The sequence below is a fragment of the Conger conger genome, chromosome 4 (assembly GCF_963514075.1).
Source record: "Conger conger chromosome 4, fConCon1.1, whole genome shotgun sequence".
Lineage (NCBI taxonomy): Eukaryota > Metazoa > Chordata > Actinopteri > Anguilliformes > Congridae > Conger > Conger conger.
In genome coordinates, this window is record NC_083763.1 from 11,642,468 (window position 1) to 11,668,142 (window position 25,675).

Below are 25,675 nucleotides of genomic sequence, written 5' to 3' on the forward strand. Positions count from 1 at the left end.
CGCTTAATTATTACTGATTCCATCTCACTCTTCTGTTCCCCAACAAGAAACAAACATGTCCCCGGCACAAGAGGTGCTCTTCATGTGGAAACAGTTACAATGAAACAATGATTTAAGTACGTACTCAGATGTCGCTGTGTGCGTGTGAGTGAGCATGTGCGAGTGTGTGTGTGCAAGTCTGTTTGTGTGTGTTCATGAGCATATCTGTGTGTGCGTGCGAGTCTGTGTGTGTTCATAAGCATATGCTTGTGCATGCGAGTGAATATATATGGTGCATTTTGTGTGTGGATGCTTGGTGTGTGTGTGTGTGTGTGTGTGTGTGTGTGTGTGTGTGTGTGTGTGTGTGTGTGTGTGTGTGTGTGTGTGCGCGCGTGTGAGCGAGAGAAAGAGAGACACAGGGAGTGTGAATGCGCACCCTGTTCCTGTATGTGCTGGTTTGGTGTGTGAGTGGAGTGGAGACGTATGTACAATGGCCATACTGTGCAGAAGTGTGCACTGAATGTGCGCTCAGACGGCGGGAATGCGAAGCCGGCATGGGAGAGTTTGACCGAAAATGAGGACGTGCCCCATTCCAGCAGGCCATGCCCAGTGAGTGTAGAAACGCGGAGAAACGGATTCAAGCAGCACACAACACACACATGCCACTTCCTGCCAGCTTCAGCCATGAGGGCCATGAGATTCCACTTGAGGGTTGGGGGAGGGGGGGGACAGGGGACAAATGCTCTTAACCCTTTAAGGCGTGAGGTCACACATGCGATCAGAATGTTCTTACCTGAACATTCTAATGCTGATGTCACAATCACTTGTGGTAATGGACAGCAACAGAGTTCTAGAACACCGGCTTAGAATTTTGAGAAAAACAGCATTCCAAAAAACAAAAACAAAAAAAAAACCACACAAAAAAAAACTCTTCAAAGGGTTAATTGATATGAAACATGCTGAGGAAATGGAGCAATGGTTTCTGCGGCCAAAAGTCTGCAGTCGATCAAAAGCACTGTAGGGCGAGGACTTCATCGCGTTCCTGCACAACCTCCCGCCCCAGTGCTACATGTTTATTGGGGCGGGGGGAGGGGGGGGGGGGGGGGGGGGGGGGGTAAAGAGGAACTCCCGTTGACTCACACGTTCTCCCACTCTCACACACGCGCAGAAACCCTCGCCGACTCGCGAGCGTACACAATCTCTCGGGCACAAACGCTACACCCTCGGCCCACACAAACACACCCTTATTTCGCTTGCGTATGAAGACGCAGATTTTAACGCGGTGGCGGCGGCTGCCAAGACTCCGAGCGCACGGCTTCAGGCGGGGACAGGAGCTGCACAAACCCGGGCCTGTCGGGGAGGGTTGGGCTCCCCGCAGCCTGATCGCCGGCCCATGCCCTACCGGAGTCAGGTACAGAGCGTTTATGACAAACTACACCGTCAATGTCAGGCAGAGTTCAACCTCCCCTCACACAACAGGGCATTACGCAACCAGACTCTTATCAGCCTCTGATGAAACGAGGTCAAACGAGCTTCAGAGAAACCTGAACAGCACAGAGTGAGTCAACGAGCGCTCAATTCTTTTAGATAAAAGTGCAACTTTACTACCCGCGTACATCTACGCGTTTCTGACTCACAGGCCGCCACATTTGGGAAGTTACAGTCATGCGGCATATCCTCGCTGCCGTGATTTACCGCTTTTCACAGCGTTCCCAGATGGAACCGCTGTCACTGTCACACTTTTTCCTTCTTCTTCTTCTTCTTCATCTTCGTCTTCTTCGTCTTCTTCTGAGAAAGTGGCACTCGTGGGGACTTCGCTGACGTCAAGGTGTTTTTTTTTGGTTTCACCTTCTTCTATTAACCACATTTCTCGCAAAACGACAAAAGTGGAAATACGTGTGTAGTAGCAGCAGAAACCTCAATCCTTTTCATCTGCGTTCCGCTGCGAACATGTGGCCTCCGCTCTGATTTACACCTACGCTAGAATCTCCAGACGTTCAGCCTGCATGCGAGGCGCACAGACTGAGAAAGCGAAACCTGGCCACCGAGAGCCATGTGCACAAGCACATGGCCCTCTCAAAGCCAAAAAGCCTCACTTGTGCTACGCAACCACAGCTACAGCGCGTGCAGACAGTGTTGCAGCCTAACCTGGCTTCGGTCAGACAGCATCACCCGCATCCTGATGATGTCACAGCTTGCGATGTCACAATGACAATGTAGATAAGGAAGTGAGAGGGGGATGGGTAATGCAAACCGGCAAGTATCTCCGGACCCTATCTGCCTAAGCAAAACTAACTAGCCTGGCTTACTGGGTATGGAGTGGCTAGAACACTGAGCCAAATGGCCAATGAAATGGCCAGTCTGGAGCAAAACCGAAAGGGAATCAGGAAAGATAATCAGGCAAGCTGCAAAGATAAGCAAACATAATGCAAAACTTGTGACAGAGGTCGTAACAGACACATCAGATGCTGCCTTTGGCACATACACTGCTGTTCATCGGGCAGTACGAGGGTAAAGCTTCAGTGGCTGGCTCTGTGTGACTTCAACTATCCTAAGCACGCTCCTTTCTACATTAATATTTCATACTTTTTTTATTTTTATATACAGACAGACACATGTTATTGTATTCACTCAGCTAGCTAGCTTACTGGCAAGCATGACATTATCAGTTGACAAGCAAGCAGGGTTATATCCGAGTCCGAACAACAACATAAATGCCACGGAAAACCACAGGAAAAGAGCATGGTGCGATGGCATGCTTCACTACGACTTCTCAGAAAAGCCACCACTTAACATGTGGGCGAAGCAGTGAGTGTGCCAACGCAGTCCTACGCTGGTGTACCACACTTCAACTGTTTTCAAGCACATCGCAGTGTTGTAATGAAGTCAAAAGCAGAGTACATGGGAAGAAGCTGAACGGACGTCCAACAAGGACCTCAGCCTGTAGCCTAGTAGCTAAGGTACATTATTGGGTGTAGCACCAATAAGACCCGCACAGCTGTTGGGCCCTTGAGCAAGGCCCTTAACCCTACATTGCTTGAGGGGTGATTGTCACCTGCTTAATCTAATCAACTGTAAGTTGCTTTGGATAAAAGTATCAGCAAAATAACTGTAATGTGAAGTGTGTTGGTGCTTTATCAGAGCAGTTTATTCGAAAGCCTAGTTTTATGGAGCTGATTTGGAAATGAAAAACTGAATAAAAATGTATGGAATGCAGTCTCGCCCAGAGTTTTAACTACAGCAGTGGAATCTCCACTAAAACTTTCAGCGGAATTCAAGTTCCACTCTCCACATCCTGTTTCTTCCAGCCCCGAACCCAGAACTCTCCAGCGCTCTAATCGACGATCCCAGCAGGGACGAATTTAATGTCCCACAACATCAACACGCCCTTTCTTCTTCGTCTTACGCTCAGCACTGCTTTAACACGGGTTAAAAGAAAGTCATTTGAGAAAGCCCAGAACCTGCTACTCCCCAGTTCCCAGATTGCAAATATCAAGCCTTTACTGTCTCCACAACTCAGCTCATCTGAAAAAAGCAGCCTACATGTAGTGGAAATAACACAGCCATACGCTAAAAACAGCACGAACTGCTGCCGTGGAATTACACCTCTGCATTCAAAAGCTTTCACGACTGAAACCCCAGGGTATACGCGATATTTACGAGGTATTCAACGCGTAGCATAGCAACGTTATGTGAAACTTTCGTGTTATTTATTTGTGGACAGAATGCGCGTTCGCGAGAAACTGGTATGTCGGTAATAGCTTAATAAATGTAAGTTGTTACAAAACGGATTGACGCGAACACAATAACAAAACGATCCTGGCAATCGGTGCTGGTGTCTCTCGCTACCTCAGCTGACCCCAAAGTCGTGCAATAAATAATTAAAATATTGCGCAGTAGCGCTCGTTCAGTTAACCACCGAGATGTTTTGCCATTTCATCACGACGCGTAATTACACCTCTAAGTACAGTATATCAACGTAATGACAGTATAGATTATCTTAGCTAGATTGCACGCTTAAACGACAGAAATGCTGTTTGCTCACGGCTACCACAATTAGCCATTTCCCAGGAGTCACCCCCATCCCCCACCATATCAAGCTCTCTGTCGCTCAGGAGGTCCCAAGATAATTTAGCTACCCTCTCACAAAGGCAACAAAATCAGCCACATCGCAAACCATTTAGCTCGTTCAGACCAAACGTGTGCCAATCCAGCCAGAAAGCTAACTTAGCCAATGTAGACTATCACAGCATTTACACTGTAGCTCGTTGAGATACAATTGTCTAGCTTTGCTAACTGCCTCATCCAAAACCACAAACATTAACGTTAGACTAGCGTTATTATATTTAACTAGGAGCATGGCTCCATTTAGTAAATACAGACACATGGAATTTCAATTTGAATTCAGAATATAAGACGCTTGTGTGATAGATAAGTTGGCAAGTGTGTACGGTGGCTACAAACAAGAATGGTTAACGTCATTAGTTAGCTGTAGTAGTTCCAAACATGGTAGCTAACGTTAGGCTAACAAACTATGGCAACGTTAGCCGGAATCAGGCAAGAGCCAGCATAGCAACAATAACTCAATAACCAGTGCTTCGAAACACTCGTCAATCGCAATAAACTAGCAAGCTAGTCACCTATGACATGGTAAGACCAAATTAGCTACCTAGCTAACGTAAGCACCTGATATTACTAGACCAATACTCGCTAATGTTGTTAGCGAACTGTAACGTTATCTTAGCTACTGACATTACCAGTCATCAATATTCAATTCCTACCACCGAATAACAAACCAGCTATAACATATAATCAGCTCACTAGTCTACCAATGAACGTTATGTAGTCACATAACGTAACTAGACAGCTAGCTAACTAATTGGCTCAACTGAGGTTAGGTGAGCAGCTCGCAAGGTAACGTTAGTAGCAGGAAAGCTAAGTTATATGCCTGGCTAGCTAATTGGCTAGCTAGATGAGTAGTCTACATAGAATTTCCTGAGTGTAGTTCCATGTTCAGCCCGGATAACGTTAACAATTTAGAATAACCTAGCAATGTATCCATCATGCTATACAATGGCGAGTTAGCTAATTAGATAGCCAAGCAGGAACCATAAGCCGGTTAACCAAGTAGCTAGCTAGCCAATATTCTAGCACCAACTAGCTAAATTGGGTTGAAATGGGGGTATGATCTTGTCTAAATGGCTGGAGACGCAGCGAGTGTATCGAAATAACTTAATGTTAGGTCTCTTTAGACAGTCAGCATAGCTAAATCCTCATGCTCTTCAAGATAGCCAGCTGGTAAAACTAGAGAGCCCTATCGTGCACTATCGTAGAGCTGAGTAGGCTAAGTTACAATGGTGCTGCAAACCTACCATGGTGCCAACTTACTAGCAAGCGACTATTAGCACTTTGGCATTTATGATTTAAAAGGTTTATTGCGTTTGTTACTACTCCTCCAGTAGTTATCACCAAACAGCTAACTTAGTTCGGTAAAAACTTACAGCTAGCCGGCTAATGCTAGCAACCATGCCCAAAATAATGAAGTTAGCGAACGCTAGCTAGCTAGCTAGCCAACTGCTACCTTCCATTCAGCAAGTAGGCAGGTAACTTGCAGCAAGTAGCCAGCACGCGTTCTACTTGAGCGATATAACAAGTTCGGATATTTCCATATTGTAAGCATATTCTGATCTCAATATTTTATGATGGATATGAAAATATTACTCACGTATACTGGTAGTGGCCATGGGTAGCCCGCTGCTTCGGCTCCAACCGGCGACTTCAATTTGAGTTCCAGCTTCTCTCCCATTCTCCACCTCTCTCCGGTGTCCTGTGGTAGCCAGCGAGCTAGCCAGCTAGACTAGATCGTGAACATTTTGACAGAAAATTCTGTCAACACGATGACAAAGATCCGATTGTAATAATTCAGGGGTGGGCAAGTTCCGAACAATTTCTTTAAACCAAATTTCCCAAATTAATATTTTGTTTTTTATCTTTTTTGATTAAAAACTACTCATTCCGAGCGGCTAGTACCCTTCAGCTGTACCGCCGCCATCTTGAGCCGGCGTGAAAAAACGGGTAAAACTGGACACTACCACAAACACAGAAATGATGGGGAGAGAAAGTCAGTCCTGCCACTGTACTTGGGAGATATTGACAGTTTACGAGGGACAGTGCCGGTTTGTCATACTAGTACGCCCTCCCTTCGGTGACAGTGACGAAAAGCGTGGGCTTCTGTACTCCACGGGAAAAGTTTGAACAGAGTCCCCCAATGCCAATAACGGCAAATGGGCGGGTTGTACCATTTCCCGGTGGCGGATGCGCCTCCCCTCTTTACTAAGGCACAAACAAAAGCCAAATACTGAGAACAAGCTGTGAAATATAGGATAAGGCGAGACCACAGAACGAAATGAGTTGTTCCCTGCTATTATTTCATCAAGTTTCGTTTCTCAGTTGTCATCATCCTATAAATTTCTTCTGCTGTTTTCTAAAGTTGCAGCAGATAAAATGTGGGATATTTCCAGTAACCGTAAACTGAATGTTAAAGTACAGTTTTACTTTGTTGGCATCATTGCATTTCCACAAATTGTGCTTAAAACTGTGCTGAGAAAATACGTAGCTATTCTTAATCGGACATACCTATGCATTTAATTCTGCATACGCTGCCATTCCCATACAGAGTGCTAAATGACAGTGCAGACACAAAAGGCTCTAATAAACTAATTGGTCGATCTTTAGACAGCTGGTCCCTGTCACAGCAAAGGATATCTCCTGCAGACTTGGGCATGGCACATATGGGCGCATATCCTGAAAGATAGGGGCAACTCTCACTGCCCTCCATATGGTCTCCACACACCCTGCTGCTTCCCAGAATCATATTTTCTTGTTTCAAATGTGAAGTAAAATGAGAACTGAAAATAACTTGTTTCTCATTCTCAGAAAACAACTTGTTTCTCATCCTCAGAGTTAATGGAAAAAAAGGGTTAATATCTGTAGTCCTGCACAAAAAAAAAAGTACTGTATATTATGGTTTGTGTGAAATCTAATTATTACTGGAAAAAGTAAGACAACATCTCTTGATTTTGAGCTCTGGAAGTAAATTGAATTACGATGCCAAAAGCAGCAATAACACAAGATCATAACAGTTTTTTTTAAATGTATTATCTGTTAATCAACGGGGAGGAAATGTAATTTTCATTGCAGGCAAAGAAAGAATTCTTTATATTTTCTTAATTAACATTTTTACTTGATATTTTCAGAGGCATGCTGATTGAAAAATACAGTGGTTGCATCATCAAAATCCACCAGAGAACCATGACCATGACCATAGTTTGTCACAGGCTGAAGCACACGCCCTGTCCTGTGTGAGCCAGGGCTGTGATAAGGGGAAGAAGCCTGCATTTCAGCCTCTGGTATATGTTGGATGCCAATGGAGGGACCAGGCAACAAGGCTGTGTGGCATGCAGGACTCCAAATTCCATGCACATGCCATTCCATGCAGCTGGCAGTGTGCTCAAAGTGTTTTCCACCAGCGAGCGCTGTAGGAAGTTAGCGCAAGTATGGCATAAATTACCCTCTCCGAGAGCATTCTTTGCATGTCGGAGGTCGAGGCATGACACAAACAGGTGGTGTTGCCTTGTTGGCACGGGTGTCATTTTACACGTTTAGTTTTTTTAGGGTGCGCAGCCAGACATACAATGCACAATTACAGTTTCTTATATTGAGAAAAAGGAGATGTGGAGTGAACAGGCAGGTTATCGTTTTTATAACAATATACTCCTGAGAACTGGAAGAAAAAAGTATTCACATTTTGTGTCTTGGATAACAAAAAAAATGCAATGAAAATATAGTATGTCCAAACAAAGATAGAATATACAGTTTTTTGGATTAGGACCCAAGGCTCATGTCCCCTCCAGTGGATATAACTGAATTTTTAGGTTTTTCTGTACATAGGCACACCTGACTTTGTGTCATCGCTTAAATCAGTGAAGATGTGCACAGTCTGAAGTTCATTGTATGGTAATTCCTCCAATATGTATGTGTTCATATGTGCACAGCGAACCATAATGACATAACAAGCTCAGTTCAGTGAGTGAGATGCCAAATGCGTGGTGCTTTTTGTGTTTTTTTAACATAGCCAATCGCACCTGTGCAGCATCCAGCTCACTTCAACGAGTGAAGATCTTAACTAAGCACCGGCAGATGCTTGATGTATTAGTAAGACAGGTAAGTAAGACAGGTAGTAAGATAAGTAAGTTTGATTAGTTAGAAGAGCTGAGAGGATTCTGATACATGCCTTAAAAACAACTGACAGACAGGGCTACAAAAACAACAGTTAAAAAAAAAAACTTGCAGTGATTATCTGCTGGAACAGGATTGTCACAAGTAATATGTTAATTCTAATTTACATTACACGTTGTAAATTTCCGATGATTAATTTTTTTTAAATACAGTAGGCAGATCTACAACACTGAATGTGATTCATGCAACCCACACATCTGTGTTTTTTCACACATCCAGTACAGCATGTGTTCCTTTCAAAACCGCTTAAAAACTTCCAGGTCTGTTTGTACCTGACATTCTTGAACCAGCAGATGTCCCCAAAGGGCTTCCAGGGGATTGGGTAAAGACAATTTGAAGATCGCGGAGTAGAGAAATCAGCAAGCAGGAATTGCACTTCCAAGACCATTTTAAAGGTACAATGGATAAGATTTTTGTGTTAAAACATTGTTACAAGACCATTGCAAATCCCTTCCTATCATTGAAAAAGGCTCACTGACATGTTGACTCAGCTTCTGCCTGTGTTATAGTCACAGGGCCGTTGACAGGCCGGCACTCTGTACCAAAACATTGTATAGCTGTACAATAATTTGAGCTCATTGGTTGAAAATTGGTGCTAATTGCCAGAGCCAATGGCATTTCAATGTTAGTGCGTTCACAGAGAAGGGGGAGGGATAAACAGTGTTGTGGTTTGAAGATGTTTGTTGCTGCTATTCCTCTCTTGACTGTTAGAAGTCCAAAATTACCTATTGTACCTTTAATGCAAACTCAGGAGAGGGGAGCGACCAAGAATAGTGTGCAAAGAAAAGGTCAGAAAAGTTGTTTATCTCCAAAAGAGTTTTTCGGAGACAGTCCGAAGGGACATTGGAGGGTTCCAGATTGAGGCAATTCAATCGAATACGGCCTTCACTGGGAAAGAGATAAAAGTAAAAAAATAAAATAAATAAAAAAGATTTGCAAGGTGGGGGAGACACTATCTGGCACCCATTTCATACTTCTACTCCCTAGGCCCAACAGGGTAACTCCATTAGTACCCCTGTAAAGCTAATCCCAGTGTAATTTGGTGCCTTTAAGTTACACATCAATGGCAACTGCATAACATTTATAGCTCCATCAGGATACAAAATACAGCATAAAAAGGACATTGGAAAAAGCCTCCATAACAGTTCAATATCAAATTAGTATTTAGTTTGACCTGTTGACAGCTTCCATTCTTTTTGGGAGACTTGCTTTGAGTTTTTCAAAGAAATCTACAGGAATATGTTCCATGTTTCTTATTAACACCTCCAGAGTTTAGTCTTTTCTGCCTCTCTCCTTGATCCATGTGATCCCAAGCAGCAGCTTGATCTTCTTAGCACCGTGCTGGGGGTTATTATCTCGCTCTAGAATTAATTTGCTCCCAATCAAATGTTGTCCTGGTGGTATTGCTTGATACGCTAAGATTTTTTGTTTTGTATTTATCGGCATTCATGATGGCTTCAATCAAAACCAATTCACCAACACCAGATGTTGCTTTACAACTCAAAACTTGCCCGACTGGTTCACTCAGACCGTCGACCTTACGCCTGTCGCGTCTCCGGAAAGTGCTTAAAGGCCCGGACACACCAAACCGACGCTCGGCCGTCGGTGAGAGCTCTCTCATCGACGCCTCCGGGGGCTCCGACGCCGACCGTCGGTTTGGTGTGTCCGGGCCTTTAAACTGCAGGGCGACGTCGCGAAACACCAGGCGGTACAGACGCCCACATGTCCGTTCTCCCGCAGCTCCTTTGGTCAGGGAATAAAGCGGGTAGCCTGCCTCGGGAAGTATGCGCGCGTGCACTCCGCGGAGACCCCTTACCGCTGCCCCACGTGCGGGCGCAGCTTCAAACGGGAGAGCTTTCTGAAGGAGCAGCAGCGCATTTTCTAATAATTCAAAATGATACAGATATGCACGACGTAGTTATATAAATGCACGGCTCTAAAGACGGGATTGTAGAATTTTAGTATTTCGCAGAACTCATTCAAAAGATAACGGTATTGGACATTACAACTCAGACTGGCCATTTGAAGAGGTACTTGGCCGCTTGCCCACAGCCGTAACCGAGCACCTTTGGCCGGGGAACTGTCCCGTGCCACACTGCGTACATGGCTTGGAGCCAGAACACTTCTAATGAAATTCAAATGATTTACAGGCTTCTAAAATAAAGAGCTAGCATGCCCTGTTAAAAAAAACCCTGTCAGTGGATTTATGTGTACTGAATGCATGTCGGCAGATTTCTTTGATGTTCCTCTTCTTTTAAGCGGACCAAAAGGTTTGTGATGATGAGCTGCCTTAATTTAAGTTTGGAAGGATGTAAGGGAGCGGAAGAACAAGAGGTGACCCCCTCTGTTGTACACACAGGTCGTTTTTCATCTCTTCTTCTATGCTACACAGTCGAGGGGTTTGCAAAGTTGTCGTCGAGTTGGAGGACTGAACAGAGGCTGTGATGAGGGTCCTTGGTTTGGCAAGATTCTGCTGACAAACCTCTCAGCGTCTGCGAATGATGCAAAATTCACTCCCCGGATGTGCTTATCCACAGGGGCCGACAAAACCAAGAAGGAAAAGAAAAGCTATTTATAATCAATAAGAGTCAAATAAAACCAAAGCAGTAGCATTATAAAGCACCACTGCATGGCTCAATCCAGCTTTACAGTTTAGGCCAGTTTGTAGTGCAGCGACAGATTGTTTTGCTCAACACAGATCACAGAATGTTCTATTGTCACCTGATATAGACCAAGATTATTGTCCTGAGCAAATAAGTATAAACAATCTCCGGTCGCTTTGAGCATAAACCAGTAAAAATCCATTGGATGCCGTCAGTCGCGAAACATGGACTTAACACGACTTCAAGCAGAAATGACACAAGAAGCATTTGGTCAGGTTAGGATTTATTTTGTGCTTCATTCATCATGGTATCCCAGGTTAAGAGAACATCTGTAAACGAAGTCTTACAAATCACCAACATCCAATAACTTATTTGACCTCAAAGAAAAGAATGCGGGTGAAGTACTAATCTATGGTAGACATGACCGATTTCCCCCACTAACTTTAAACAGGAGCCAGCCCAGAGAAGACACTAAATGACTGACTCAAGACTTTGTTGTGGCAATATATACGATTTACAGAACAGTAGTAGTCTCCCATCTCAAAAATATGTAATCTGTATTCAAGAACATTTTAACTGCCACTATACAAACGAACAGGAAAGCAATACAGTCAATGTTTTTCAGTGTTGTTGTGCATAAACTAGGAATGTTCGATGACTTTTGCAGAAATCTGTAGGCCAGTTAAGGATTCCTGTATGTCTACAGCTACTACCACAGTGTAACAGACATCTGTGTTTTAGGAGGGTGTTTGTGTGCTCCAGTGATGTGCCTCGAAGCCGTTGTGCTGGATGCCGTTCAGGACGGGAGCGTGGTACCCGTTTTTCAGGACAGCGGTGCTCTTGGGAGTTTGTGCGGCGATGTGGCTTCGCTTGTTGTTGTTGGGTAGGCAGCTCCTCTGCATCTTGTGTTCCAGCTGCATGTGGCTCTGAGGTGGGAGACCAAGGCATGCCCTGCGAGACGCAGGCCAAAGTTACACAGCTGTACCATTTCCATCCAACGGCAGCCGCGACGCAAACAAGCAATCCTTTCACCAATTAGATGTGAAGCACCTGACTGACCGACCCACTCACTGACTCACTCACTGACCGACTGTCTCACCGACTCATTCACTGACTGACTGACTGTCCCACTGACTCACTCACCGACTGACTGACCCACTCACTGCCTGACTCAGTCACTGACTGACTGACAGACCGACTAGAATCTAAAAGCACCGGCAACTAGGCTCACTTGCACTCTCAACAGAAACCCAACAGTACTTTTAAGTATGAGAAAGTACGGGAATTCACATCGGTTTTTTTGCACGGTATTTGCCGACAGACCAGGACGGTGAACTCCAGCAGGCAGTATAGCAAATTGCCGCAGATGGAAAAACCCGATTTGCAGGTGATATATGTGCTGCCTGCTAGCAGCTAACGGGCCCGGGGCGCGGGGGCGGGGGCGCGGGGGAGGTGGGAACGCAGCAGCTGACCTCATGACGTTCTCGATGCAGGAGCGTTGGCGGAAGAAGGCGTTGACCACGGGGGCCCCCGGGGGCACAAGCGGGGCCTTGCAGAGGTAGCTGAGCAGCGACAGCACGCTGTGGAAGCTCTGGAAGATCGGGTCGGCCTCGGTGCTGAAGGAGATCCTCTGGCACAGCTCGGTCAGGAGAACCAGGTCCAGGATGATCGGGCTGGCCAGCAGGGAGTCCTGCACACAAACGCACACTTATTATACATTATTACCCATTAACTGTGAATTATCATCTACGCCATGGAGGTTATGTGATGATTTACGCTTGTCCATCTGTCCTTGACAGTCATATCTGGTAAATTAAAGGAAATGCTGGATTGGTGCATATTCCTGTTACCATTGGGGTAGAACTTTCCTCTAGCACCATCATCAGGCCAACACAGGCACAGTGTAGGGCTATAGAGGTGGTGTAAACTCAGGTGTTGCATAGGGCTATAGAGGTGGTGTAAACTCAGGTGTTGCGTAGAGCCATTGAGGTTGTGTAAACTCAGTACATTGTAGGGCTACAGACGCGGTTCTATCTAAACCCACCTCACAGGTGTTGTGCAGGGCGATGGTGTTGGTGCCCCCCATCATGATCTCTGAGGTGTACTCATCCATGGCTCGTTTGCTGTCACCCACGTACGGCACGTACTTGATCACCACCTAGGAAACGAACACAATCATCCTCACAACCGTCACTTCAGCACAACGCGTAATACAAGACTAGGAAAAGAAGTCCAAGAGCGGTGGTGCTGGTCTCACACGCGCACACACATTCACATACTGTATACATACACACAGACCTGCTCACACAGACACAGACACAGACACAGACACAGACACAGACACAGACACAGACACAGACACAGACTGTATACATACACGCACACACACACATATATATATATACACATACACATACTGTATACATACACACAGACCTGCTCACACACTCACAGACACAGACTCACACACACTAAAGCGCACGCTCACACACACAGACAGAGGCACACACACCGGGACCCAAACAGACAGCCCCCGCCCCAGTACCCACACAGTGGTCGGGCTTCTCTCCCGGCGCGTAGAGCAGAGGGTTGGACTGCACCATGTCGTCCACCACGTTGCTCTTGGAGATCTCCTTGGAGCGGAACTGCTGCGGGGCGGACAGGTTCATGCCGTCGTTGTTGCCCAGGTGGTTGTAGCTGACGATGGCGGTGGGCTGCACTCGTCAGAAAAACGGAAGAAGAGGAGTCCGTGTTAGGACCTGCGGAGGGTACGAATTGTTCTCGCGCCCGCCCTCCTTCGTAAAATGTTTTCAGACACGCATCCTACATTCGCTCAGGAGGTAGAGCGGTTGTCTGGCAACCAGACAGTTGCAGGGCCTTTTGGACAGAGTGTCCTAACCCCTAATTTTGTCCTGATGAGCTGGTTGGCGCCTTGCTGGGCAGCCTTTTGCCGTTGGGTGTGTGTGTGTGAATGCATTAATTGTAAAGCGCTTTGGAAAAAAGCAATATATAAATGCAGTCCATTTACCGGTCCATTTCCAGGTTATTTTTGTGCCTGCATTCCGTAACAGTGGCCGTATTCGCCTGCATATTCAGGGGTCTGGCTAATTAGCAAAACCAAAGTGTCCCATTTTCCCAAACCAGGGCACAGACGAGCATTAATCTGATGCAAAATATCTCCCACAATCCCCTCAAACGAGACAGCTATTTTCAGTCCACCTCTTTGTTGGCTGCTTTCGATGAAACACAAGAGGGCAGTAAGTCTGTGGGTCGCGGTGAACGCGTTGGGGTCCTGCTTGTCCGTACGCAGGGAGTGTGGGGGGGGGGGTGGAGGGGGGGGGGGGTGTGGAGGGGGTGGAGGGGGGGGGGGGGGGGAGATGGAAGCGGGCCACGGCGAACTCGCTGACACTCCCCGAGCTCCTGGAACTGGAGCCAGAGCCGCGGATCGCTGCCAAACACGCCGCAGAGAGGCCAGCTGGAACAGCGACCCGCCCGCTACCCGACACATTCCACACCGCGCTCAGAGCTGCTGCTCTGCTGTCCTCTACACTGATCTCCACACTGATATCTCTACGCTCATCTATCTACACTGATCTCTCCACACTGCTCCCAATGCTGATCTATACACTGATCTCTACACTGCTCCGAACACTGATCTCTACGCTGATCCCAACACTGCTTCCAACGCTGATCTCTCTACACTGCTCCCAATGCTGATCTCCCTACACTGATCTCTACACTGCTCCAAATGCTGATCTCTCTATGATGATCTCTACACTGATCCCAATGCTGAGCTCTCTATGCTGATCTCTACACTGTTCCCAATGCTGATCTCTACACTGCTCCCAACACTGATCTCTGACACTGCTCCCAATGATGATCTCTCTATGCTGATCTCTACACTGCTCCCAATGCTGATCTCTACACTGCTCCCAATGCTGATCTCTACACTGTTCCCAATGCTGATCTCTAACACTGCTCCCAATGCTGATCTCTCTATGCTGATCTCTACACTGCTCCCAACGCTGATCTCTCAACACTGCTCCCAACGCTGATCTCTCTATGCTGATCTCTACACTGCTCCCAATGCTGATCTCTCTATGCTGATCTCTACACTGCTCCCAACGCTGATCTCTCAACACTGCTCCCAACGCTGATCTCTACACTGCTCCCAATGCTGATCTCTAACAATGCTCCCACGCTGATCAAATGACCCCATGTGGTTCAATAAACTATCTCTTATACATATTTTATTACTTTACTGTACTGTGTATTGAAGCATTCTACATTTTCTCATCTGAATAAGAGGAAAAGTGGCACACTGCACCTGTTTTTACAGTGCAGTTATAATAGAGCCTTCTCCCCTTCAGAACCAGGTGTGCGTATTATGTCACACAACTGTGATAAGTTGCCATAGTTACAATCAGGGACAGATAATTTGGCTCCCTCACCCCTACAGCAAATATACTTGTTTGGAAATTAAGGTACGGCTGCTTTCAAGAGGTAGAACCACAGGGGCCTAAAAGCTCTCCTTGGGGAGCTGAACCATCCCTTGACCCTGACACAGTTTTAACAGGAAGGGTTATTAGGCCATCCGGGTTACCTGAGCCCAGGCACCGCTGCCCCTCACCTTGATACCAGCGCTGACCAGGAAGTCCACCAGCACGGACTTGATCTTGGTCTGGCCGGACTTGAAGTCGTCCCCGCCGATGAAGACCCCGTTCTGCACGGCCAGCTCCACGGCCCCCGGGACGAAGGTGTTCTGCGGGGAGCCGTTCAGGTAGGCGCAGCCCTCCAGGATGCTCGCCACCGCAAAGAGGGTGGAGGGAGACACCTCCAGACCCGTCTGCGGGGGGGGGGGGGGGGGGGGGGGGCAAAGGTGGGGGAAGGTGAGAGTCTACACCCTCAGCACGGCTTACCGTAATCAGCTCATTAAAATGAAAGGGTGACAGTTTTCAATGAGGTTACATGAATTGGCATCAAGTAATTAGTAGTTGTCAACGTTAATTCGTGATTACATTAATTAAGCGTGGAATTACCGAATACACAAACTCATGAAATGTTAAGTATTAACGAATGTATTGATTACATTTTTTTTTTTTTTCTCATTCCAATATGAATTGGCATTGCAAACGTAGGTGTTGGCATGAAATTAATGATGTACAAATACCTTCTTGGGCTAAGTGTCAATAATTTTGGCTTGGCATGCTTATGGAAACATGAAAGTGTTCATGTTAGCAAGCTGCGAACTTAGCAAAATGGCACCAAGACGATATAGAAACACCTTTAGCTCGCAATATTGGACAATGAAGAAGACGGACATTTTGTTCCAGAATACTGGTGTGCTTTGGTGAATACTTCTGCTTCCGCTGACAGTTGGCCAGTTCCTGCAGTAGAATAAATAGCTTAACAAAGCTGTACTGATTAACTTCTCAGTAATTTGTTCGTCAACAACTACATTAGTCAACGTCAATTCATGTAATATTGTGAAGCATTACCAGCAAATGTATGTAGTGTTTCCTTTGTTTTTCCCTACCATACCTGACGTGAAAATAGAGTGGAACCCCATTGGGGAGTTGGGCCCCCTCAATAAAATTTCTGGAAGGAAGCTTGAAATTTAAACTCAGCCTGGCTGAAATACAAGCACAACATGTCTGTTTGCCTCTTGTAGTCTACACGTCTCTGAAGTGCCCAACTGCAGACTAAGCTTATTTTCTTAGTAATGCTGCCCCCTAGAGGAGTATAATGCACAATACACAATTAATAGCGTTTATTGCTTGCCACTTTTATGATCCGAAAATGTGCTAATCTGTTTTTTGGAGTGACCGAAAATACTTTCAAAAAATTCTATGGCCTGAACATTAATAGTGGTGCCATTTAGAGAATTAACATTTAGTTTCTGATTTAATGTCTTACATGAGTATTTAAGGATTTATACCCCAACCACATTCTATGGGTTGATTTCAGTGGAATTTAAGAAAAACGGTTTGCAAATAAATTTGAAATTTGGTTTAGGGTGTGTGTGTGTGTGTGTATTTATGTGTGTGTGTGTGTGTGTGTGTGTGTGAGAGAAAGTGAGCGAGTGATCAGCCATACAACTGTTAAAATTCAATGAGAATGCTAGTGTAGAAACAACATCATTCACTCATTGACTGTGTTTTAATTGAATTATGTTAATAATGAAATGTTATCATACCTGGATGGCAGCCAGCAGGTTGTTCGCAGTGTCATGGACGCCGGGCACGACGTCACAGAAGCGCTCAGTGTTGGCGGTCCACAGCACAATGACTTTATCTACGCCGCTCCTCTCCTTGAAGTCCCGGATATCCTTGCGGATTTGGTCCACCTGCACCAGACAAGACATGCCATGGAACCAGCACAAAGCACAAAGCAAAACACAGAAACGTAACCTCCTCCCACCGTCACCGCTGGCTTGGGCACAACCCTCACGCCGTGCCCGGAGAGATACGGATGCCGTCTCCCTGGACGCCATCCCCACCCAACCACGAGTATAGAAGACAACTAAACAATAAACCTTTTAAAAGCGTCACTCATGCATTAATGAGAGAGAGACAGTGACAGAGAGCAAACTGTGTGTGGCCGTTATGCCCCACAGAGATCAGGCGTTTGAGGGACACTCCTAAATGTCCTGTAATCTCTGTTCGGGAACAGCCCCCAGGCACACTATTATGCTCTGCCTTGGGAGGCCGATGGTGAACTTTCACAGCCAGAAGACACTGCTCAAGGTCCTTTATCCTTCATTTCACTTATCCTTTATTTAACCAGAAAGTCCCACTGACATACTTAACTAAGAAGTCCCACTGAGACATTTTTTTTCCTAGAGGGAAACAGCGTATGTGGTACAAAGCTTCAGTTGTAAAAATAAGCACAAATGCACAATGCAACAAACAAACCAATCCGTCAAAGCGGACGTGAAGCACTGGGCGACATCACCGCTTCATTTGTTTTTCACTGTAGATAAGATAGGGCCCTGCATTCAAATGTGAAAGTATGTGAGTAGCTGCAAAAAAAAAAATATCAAACTTTCTTAGTTTATTTTTCTAGCCAATATGGGTCAATTTCAGATTTGGCTGCAGGGTCATCTCTTATCTGAGGAGAAGCAAACCTCTTTGTCCCGTTAAAAAGAGAGTCATAGAACGGTACATGTTCCCTGAGCTGTCTCCCTCCTATCTGGGGCTGAGCGGAGGATATTGACACTTTTTAATCTTGGTTGAAAGGCCATCTTTTCTCCTTGGCCTTTAAACCCAGTTGAGATCCTCATCACTGGGGAGAATTTATCATCTCTGTGCAATTGTTCTGTTATCCCGAGTATCCATTTTCATTTATTGAAGTTGTACAGCACTTCGGGCCAATGGCAGTTGCTTTTAAAAGTGATTTTTAAATAAAGCCTTGGGCACCCTACCTGCTCCACCTTGGTTCCAGTGATGAGGTTATCAGCTCTCTGTTCCTGATTGGCCGCAATGAACTCTGGGATATACACGGAAGGCCTGGGCTTGAGGAGGGCCATGTAGGGCCGGAGCTGTTCTTGGAGGCTCCAGTCCAGCACCTTGGCCCGTTCCATCGCCTGCCCCAAATCCATGCAGGAGATGTCCCAGCCTGGGGGACAGAAGCAGCACAGCGCGTCCGTTTTACTTCTGCCGATCGGAACATAATTCAGGAGCACACTACTAATTGGGCTGCATTAGTGTGCTCCAGAGTATTTCAGCCCAGAAGTATTTCATCTTAGGAGCGTACATGCCTGTTTTGGTCTTATTTATGTAATTTATTCAACAGGAAGAGTGCACATCATTGAAAAGTTGAGTTTTCACATTTGCCGGGATGTTAGCCTGCCCTGAACATGTTAAAAAGATAAAATGACATGGCACTGTCTCTACATTTGTACAAAGACACAGCTGCACATAGAACTATAGGCTAGTGTTGAGCAGGAACATGAATGCTCCCATTCTACTTTGTGACTGGTTCCAAGAGGCGGCCATCTTACCATCGAACACGATGTCGTTGGGGTGCACCATGGGTAGAAGCTCCCGGAAAGGCACATTAACCTCTCCGTCAGGCCCCGAGCCCAGACACACCGTGGAGGCCTGAAGCAGGGAGCCAAAATAATTGGCTTTCTGCGGGGGAGGTCGAAAAGTGGAAAAGGTTAAGGTATGTAAGTGCAGGAGACACACACACAGCTCTACCGAACTCATGGTGCTGCAGTCCACATACAGCAGGGCTGCCCAACCCTGTTCCTGGAGATTTACCATCCTGCAGCTTTTCACTCCAACCCTAAAAAAGCACACCTCATTGAAAGGGAGAGACCTCATTTAGCTGCTAATTATTAGAATTGGGTGTGCCAATTTACGGCTGAAATGAAAACAGGGTAGTGGATCTTGGGATTTTGGGAGATCTGCAGGATGGTGTATCTCCAGAAAGAGAGTCGGCCAGCCCTGGTGCGGGAAGCATTGGTTTGAATAATTTCTGTGTGTTTAGTTCTGAATTTTGTCACGTCAGTTTCACACAAGCAGAACCCCTCAACTGCGAGGGTGCAACAGATAGTGTCCAAACTGCTGTAAACTGAATATAAAGAATAATCATTGATGCATCATTTATTCAATATAAAATTATCTTTTATTTTATTTAATCATTGTACCACAAGCTGTGTCTGTCATAATAGCCCACTGTTACCCAAAAGCTCTGAAACTTTTCCAATAAACGACAGAGAACGGTTGGGGCATCTTACCTAGACCGCACGCTTGGAAAAACCTCTTTCAGTGTTTCACTATTCCACACTCGACTGAGTGTTTTTATGAACCTGCCTGTTTCTCTTGGCTAAATATAGGCTGTCTGCAAAGAAGCAAAGCATCATGGGAGAGCAATGCACTTAGAAATAGGGCAAGCCATTTATCCTAGCTACCAGAATAGATTAGATTATACTGTATGCAGCAAGGATCTTACACATAGTGCATAGTCTCCCCACTTTAGGGGGGAAAAAGTAACTGGACAACTGGCTGCTCAGTTGTGTGTCTTTGCACCGTTAGTTCATGAGTCTGTTGCCAACGTCTCTCAACATGAGGACCAAATAACTGGCAATGCCTGTAAAGCAGGCCATCACGAGGCTGACAAATCTGAATAAATTATTCAGAGACATAGCCAAAACACTATGTGACAAAATCATTGCATTGTGGTTCCTTTATTTCAAAACCAATGTGTTTGAGCGCAGAGTCAAAACAACAGATGATTGCGTCAGTATGGCACTCCAGCCAGTGATATATCGTGAATAATGGAAAGGCTAGGAGGTTTGCCACCACTTTCCGTTGTGCCAAACAGCGCCCCATCCGATACTTATGATAAGCAAAAGTAAGGTAATCCTGCGAACATTAATAACGGTGTGTCGACGTGCGTTCAAGATGGCGAAGGTTAGCTAAAATATTCTATTTTTTTTCTTTTGGGCCCGAGCGTTAGCTAAGGAAAGGGTAGTGCATGACGAATGGGGAAAACGCAGAGAGAACAAAAGTTGACGATTATTTGGCTGTTATAATACACTTACTTGAATCAATATAATATTTGTTTTAAAAAATCACAGGTAAACAACGAATCAGCTAGCTGGCATCGTTAGACCAAAGTCGCATCCATTTGTATCAAAAAGCGGTTGGTGGCGAACTAAATGTAATGTTAATTGAAAATCGTTCAACAGTAACCGTTTGCTGCGAACATAGTTCGCCGTCTACTTTGCGTTATTCTTTATTTACTTGGCACCTGCGCTAAATTCTTTTGATGTGCGCCTGCTCCTATTATTCATGATATACCATGGGTTTGAGTGCCATAGCGCTAAATGTACAGTAGGCTACACGATTTATGGAGGTGTATGTTTAGGGGCTAGATCTCAGTAGCACCCTTCTGCATTTCAGCATGCCGGCCAGCCTAGGTTACCTTCACGCCCTCCTTGGTCCTCCAGGACAGGCCCAGCCGGTTGGCCAGGACTGCAGCGGTGACGGTGGTGCCGTTATTGCCCCCCCAGCCCACCAGCATGACCCCTAACCTGGGGACCGCGCGCTCCGTGCGGAAGATGAAGCTGGTTGAGCGGGGGGTAACCTGGGGATGGTGAAAAAGAGAAATTAAGAGAGTTGTTCCAGATACATCCATTAAAAAGGGTAAGGAAAGGTGAAGCACCGCGGGTGGATAATAGATATTTTGTTACATAGCTAACGCTTTTTATCCAAAGTAACTTAGTTGATTAGACTAAGCAGGACTAAGCAGGGGACAATCCCCCCGGAGGAATGTGGGGGTAAGGGCCTTGCTCAAGGGCCCAACAGCTGTACAAATCTTAATGTGGCTACACCTTCCAGCCAGGTCCCAGTCATGTAACTAGACTACCCAAAACAATAATAAGAGAGCTGGATATCAACCTGAAGGGATGGGCCAACATGCTTCAAATGACCTAATTTCTCTTCTAATCACATTAGTACTGTACAGACTGGTACAGAACAGGACATGCAGTATTAGCGAACATTAGCTGCTAGCAGCCTCAGTGGCATATGCCATGTGCATGCCCGCAGAATAATCCAGAAACACATCCAATGTCATTTATCCACATTATGATTCATGCGTGCCATTTTCTGCAAAATTCCCATAGGGGATTTTAAAGAGAGTACATAAATGCCACAAAATGACATTCAGTATGTGGCAAAACATAAGATGTGATCAGATGCAACCGATTGCATAGCAACAATGAGTAGGTTGTATAATTAATTTCGTAACCTAGGAAACGTATGAGCTAGGGATGATTACAGGATGCAAATACAGTGGTGGCTGAGGAAATGTTCTGGTAATTTTAAAACAAAAACAACAAGACCTTTCTTTAGTTAATGCTAAATAAGCTCATGCTGAATACGGTATGCTTCACGAGTACATCTGCAACTGTATGAAGATCATTGTGATTGGCTAAAATTATCATCGACCGATTATAAACGGCGTGCAACGTTTTGCAACAGGCTTTGAGGAAACTCTTTCTTCCTGTTTGGTGTGTGTGTCGGGGGTGTAGCCCGAATCAGTAATGACGTAGGGCTATGCTTTAATAAAGGCTTACTATTTCAGTCAGCTCGTGGTTTGCAACGTTTTGTCGGGGCTGAACGTGGCCCAGGTCCTCTCTCCACAGGTCCCAAATGTATAATGAATACATATAATTTTCATATGTAGCCTACATCAATTTTATAAATGAACTATGCTCATTAAAGTTACACAATACGTTTAGCAAAATAAATGAATGGAAATATGAATGAACACCGCGTGGCTTACCGTATATTTTCCATCATCACATGACACCGCCGCAGTGTTGTAAGCGTATTGCGCCTCGATATGCTCGTCAGTGTAGCGGACATCTGGGCTGTTAATTCGGATGGATTCCGCCATGTTGAGTGCCTACAACAAAAAGGTCAGACTGCTGCGTCATTTAAAATCGCTCCCGAACCATCACTTAAATTGCCGAGGTAAGGCGATAACAAAGTTAGGGTATACGATCCATCCTTGTTGAGGGAGCAGAAACTTTGTAATATAAGACGAACCCAGTTAACTTCAAACAAGTTTAAATTAAATTAAGAACAAAGGAAACTGTTCGAATATTTTGGGTTTTTTAATAATAAATCATTAAAATATAATGTAATGGATGCTAATTATATGCTACACGTGCCTGAATTAACTATCCGAGGGAATAATTACAGAATAAAAACGAACGAATGCACATACCTCCAACGCAACTGTGAAAAGGAGGAGAGGGTCCGTTCCTACACCTTTTTTTCTGACGAAATAAAATGAAATGCTAACTATGCCAACCTGTCATTGAGATGTGGATCCACGTTTTTTACGAATCGGCATGTTCACTGAAATCGAATGTCTATGGGTATTTTTCCGGTATGACCAAATTTGACATCATTTCCGGTTTAAGAGATTGTAGAGGCGTTTTAAACTTTAATTTCCTGGCGAGCTCCTGGTGAGTTCTGCTTCTCAGACAGCATCAGAGGTCTCCAACACCTGTTCTTAAAGACATTTAGACAATTCCCTTTCCGCTCCTATATGCGTGGGATTGTGTTTTTCAACAGTGACAATTCATCGTTTTGCTGTTGTCGGTGTTCTGATTCACTTCAATAAGAGATAAAGGTTCTTGACGTCTCTTTAGAAGTTGAATTACTGGTCCCAGGCGAAAACCACGCCAACATGAGTCATTTCCTGAGATGAATTCCATTCAGATATTAGCATTATCCGATTATGAAACTTTAAGATATAAAAATCAATCAATCAAATCAGAAATTCTCAAGTATTTCTATCAACCGACTGTGACAGAATAGAGCCATTCGCTGCTTCTGGTGCTGCCGAGACTTAAGGGACCGTCTACAAAGTGCATCACCAGAAATGTATTTCGTTAAAAAATTCAATAATACCTTCTCAAACATAAGATGTAGAGAAATAAATACGTATTGACAAGATGAAGGGCCATCAACAGCCCATATGACATATTTTAACACAGCATAACACAACATAATTCAGCCCAGCAACGCTCGCAATTTCTGACCAATGTATGCCTCCACTACGTGACCTGTCAATTTATTTCACAGTAACCACTCTGTTTCAAATGTCTGTGTGGAATATATTCTTTGCTCATTTCCATTGATGCCCCCTTGTTCTGCTAAGAGAACTCAACCTGAAGAATCTCCTTTAGATCTCTTTATTAATCTCTTAAATGAAATAACATTGCCACCAACCATCTGATTTTACTAAACTTGAAGAGATTAAGTCTTTCCTCATCACTCTTATATACCGGGAATTACTCTTCTTCAAACCTTTAAGGGGGCTCCAGGAAGTATAACTTCTTTAGATATATACTCTTGGCTTCATCCTGTTGGCCTTTTTTTTTACCGATACATCATAGTGATTAGAATCTGAAAGGCTTTGATCAACTATTAGTCTTTTTCAAATTGGACACATAATTCCAATTTTGTATGAAAAATCTTCTTTGGTTACAGTCATAAATTCCAAACTGTTGGCTAAACCTTGCAGTATTGTATCATCTGCCAATTGAACTAATGCACTTTCAATGTCCCTGTCAAGGTTATTTATGAGGAACAGCAGGTGTCCCAGCACTGATCCTTGTGGGACTCCACGTCTGCTCAGCACTGTGCAACCCTCCATTTCCTTTTCCTACTTCAGTATTGCAAGAAACATTTAATATTACATTTTATATGTGGAAGTTTTGCCACAGTGTATTTATTAGAAATAAAGAAATACAGTAGCTACACACTCAAGAGAATATGAGCACTAAAACCACAATCACAGAATAGATGGCACCCAACCAGCAACTGTAGTAACAGATGAGACTGTTCTGTGGTCCTGCTTTCAGTGCTTTCCACCTTATTTCCCCCATAAAAATTCACCATTAAGCAGATGTGGAATTTCCAAATGTAAAAACCTATAGTTTTGTCTTCATTGGAACCTTGGACCGCAGTGTAAACATAAAATCCATAAATAGCAAAACACGAATGTTAGCGTTAGTGAATAAAAACACACAGCAAGGTTCCTAAATGCTCAAATCCCTTTAATAAAAACGAAGATCCTCCCGTGTCCATCCACTTGGTCAGTGGCTTTTGACATTCAGAAATGTCTTGCTACTGCACTTTTATGACGGCCCCTAAACACAGCACACTACGCACTTCAATAGAGAACAATGTGAGTTCCAATTTTCAAAGCGTTATCAGGGTTGAGAATGTTATCGTTTCGTTTCGTTCGTGAGCTATTGAAGCCGGGAATGAGAATATGCTAATATAACACAAACTTTAGCGCAGTTGTATTACACAGTGGATTGTTTTCCTTGCTTCATGTTGCAAGAGCTGTCAGTCCACTCCAATACCTCACATTATTTATATTTTACTGACTAGGATATTGCACGTGAACCGTTCCACGATAAATTGTAGGCCTATAGCCTACAATTAACGCCATTTCGCTTCTGGACAAGCTTTCCACCGAAAAAAAAAAAAAATTAATAAAATAAATAAAATAATTACGAAGCATTGTAATTATTTAATTGCGACTTTAACGTGGTGTATCAAATGGCATTCTTGTGCGATAGCTAAGCAGACGTAGACACGTCTCCGGGATCAACAGCCTACGAATGTCGACCATCCCCCGGGACACAGGGATTACACACGCAGCTGCATAGCAGTCTTCTGAAATGACATAGCAACCGATTCAAACCTAACCTGGAATATGTCAGAAAGTAGTAATTTCATTTAATTAATGGACCAAATGTTCCCCTTGCTGACAGATGCAAAAAAGATGCAAGCAAGTCAGCGCGGGCTACCCGAATAAAATGAATGAATTAAATCAATTTGGGTCGGACACGACGCAAGGAATGAAAACAGAACTTACCTTTAAATAAGACTGTGACAGTGCAGTGTTCGCTGAGTACGTGTCACCAATTTTAAGTTTCTTTCCATTAAGGTGTTCCTGACTCTCCCATAGGCTACTATGCAAGTCTGACTGAAAGTGGCGAGCGAATGAACGTTTCAATAAATACTGGATGCGCCCATCTCATTAAAGGGGGCGTGTCTATGCAGAATGTGAACAGACCATACTGTGATAAGCCTATTTAGTATGTTCTGGTACATTCTAGAAAGTGTTGGCAGAGCACTACAGGGAAACCAAAAGACCGAACAAGTTATAGGTTATACAGAGTCAATCTAAATCCAAATCCACAATTTATTAACCAAACATCACAACATTAACGCGTAGCCCACTTTATTCAA

General features: G+C 44.6%; 2 protein-coding genes across 3 annotated transcripts in view; both read right to left on the reverse strand.

Annotated features, from left to right (window-relative positions):
* The window catches only part of dot1l (DOT1-like histone H3K79 methyltransferase), a 36,534-nt gene extending 30,324 nt beyond the window's left edge, over window positions 1-6,210 (reverse strand). The window contains exon 1 of the mRNA XM_061237986.1: window positions 5,705-6,210. Coding sequence (XP_061093970.1) covers window positions 5,705-5,785 — 81 coding nt within the window. The 5' untranslated portion in view covers window positions 5,786-6,210. The remainder of the gene's footprint in view (window positions 1-5,704) is intronic.
* A 4,936-nt stretch (window positions 6,211-11,146) lies between these two features.
* Window positions 11,147-25,422, reverse strand: LOC133126162 (inositol-3-phosphate synthase 1-A-like). 2 transcript variants are annotated; one of them, XM_061238068.1, is made up of 11 exons: window positions 25,299-25,422; window positions 22,179-22,301; window positions 20,814-20,975; window positions 18,883-19,012; window positions 18,304-18,497; window positions 17,077-17,226; window positions 15,511-15,726; window positions 13,430-13,594; window positions 12,925-13,038; window positions 12,353-12,570; window positions 11,147-11,831 (listed from the first exon to the last, which is right to left on the reverse strand). In XM_061238068.1, the coding sequence occupies exons 2-11, from the start codon at window positions 22,290-22,292 to the stop codon at window positions 11,618-11,620; spliced, it is 1,677 nt and encodes a 558-aa protein (XP_061094052.1). In that variant the 5' UTR covers window positions 22,293-22,301; window positions 25,299-25,422; the 3' UTR covers window positions 11,147-11,617. The 2 variants fall into 2 exon arrangements, with proteins under 2 accessions (XP_061094052.1, XP_061094051.1); XM_061238067.1 differs by lacking the exon at window positions 25,299-25,422 and adding an exon at window positions 22,626-22,852.
* Window positions 25,423-25,675: the final 253 nt, after the last annotated feature.

Coding starts and splice junctions, on each gene's coding strand:
- LOC133126162 (XM_061238068.1), bottom strand. CDS start 22,292: ATGGCGGAATCCATCCGAATTAACAGCCCAGATGTCCGCTACACTGAC. Junction 12,571..12,924: donor CCCTGCACAACACCTGTGAG/GTGGGTTTAGAT, acceptor GTTTGTGTGCAG/GACTCCCTGCTGGCCAGCCC. Junction 11,832..12,352: donor TGCATCGAGAACGTCATGAG/GTCAGCTGCTGC, acceptor TGCGTCTCGCAG/GGCATGCCTTGGTCTCCCAC.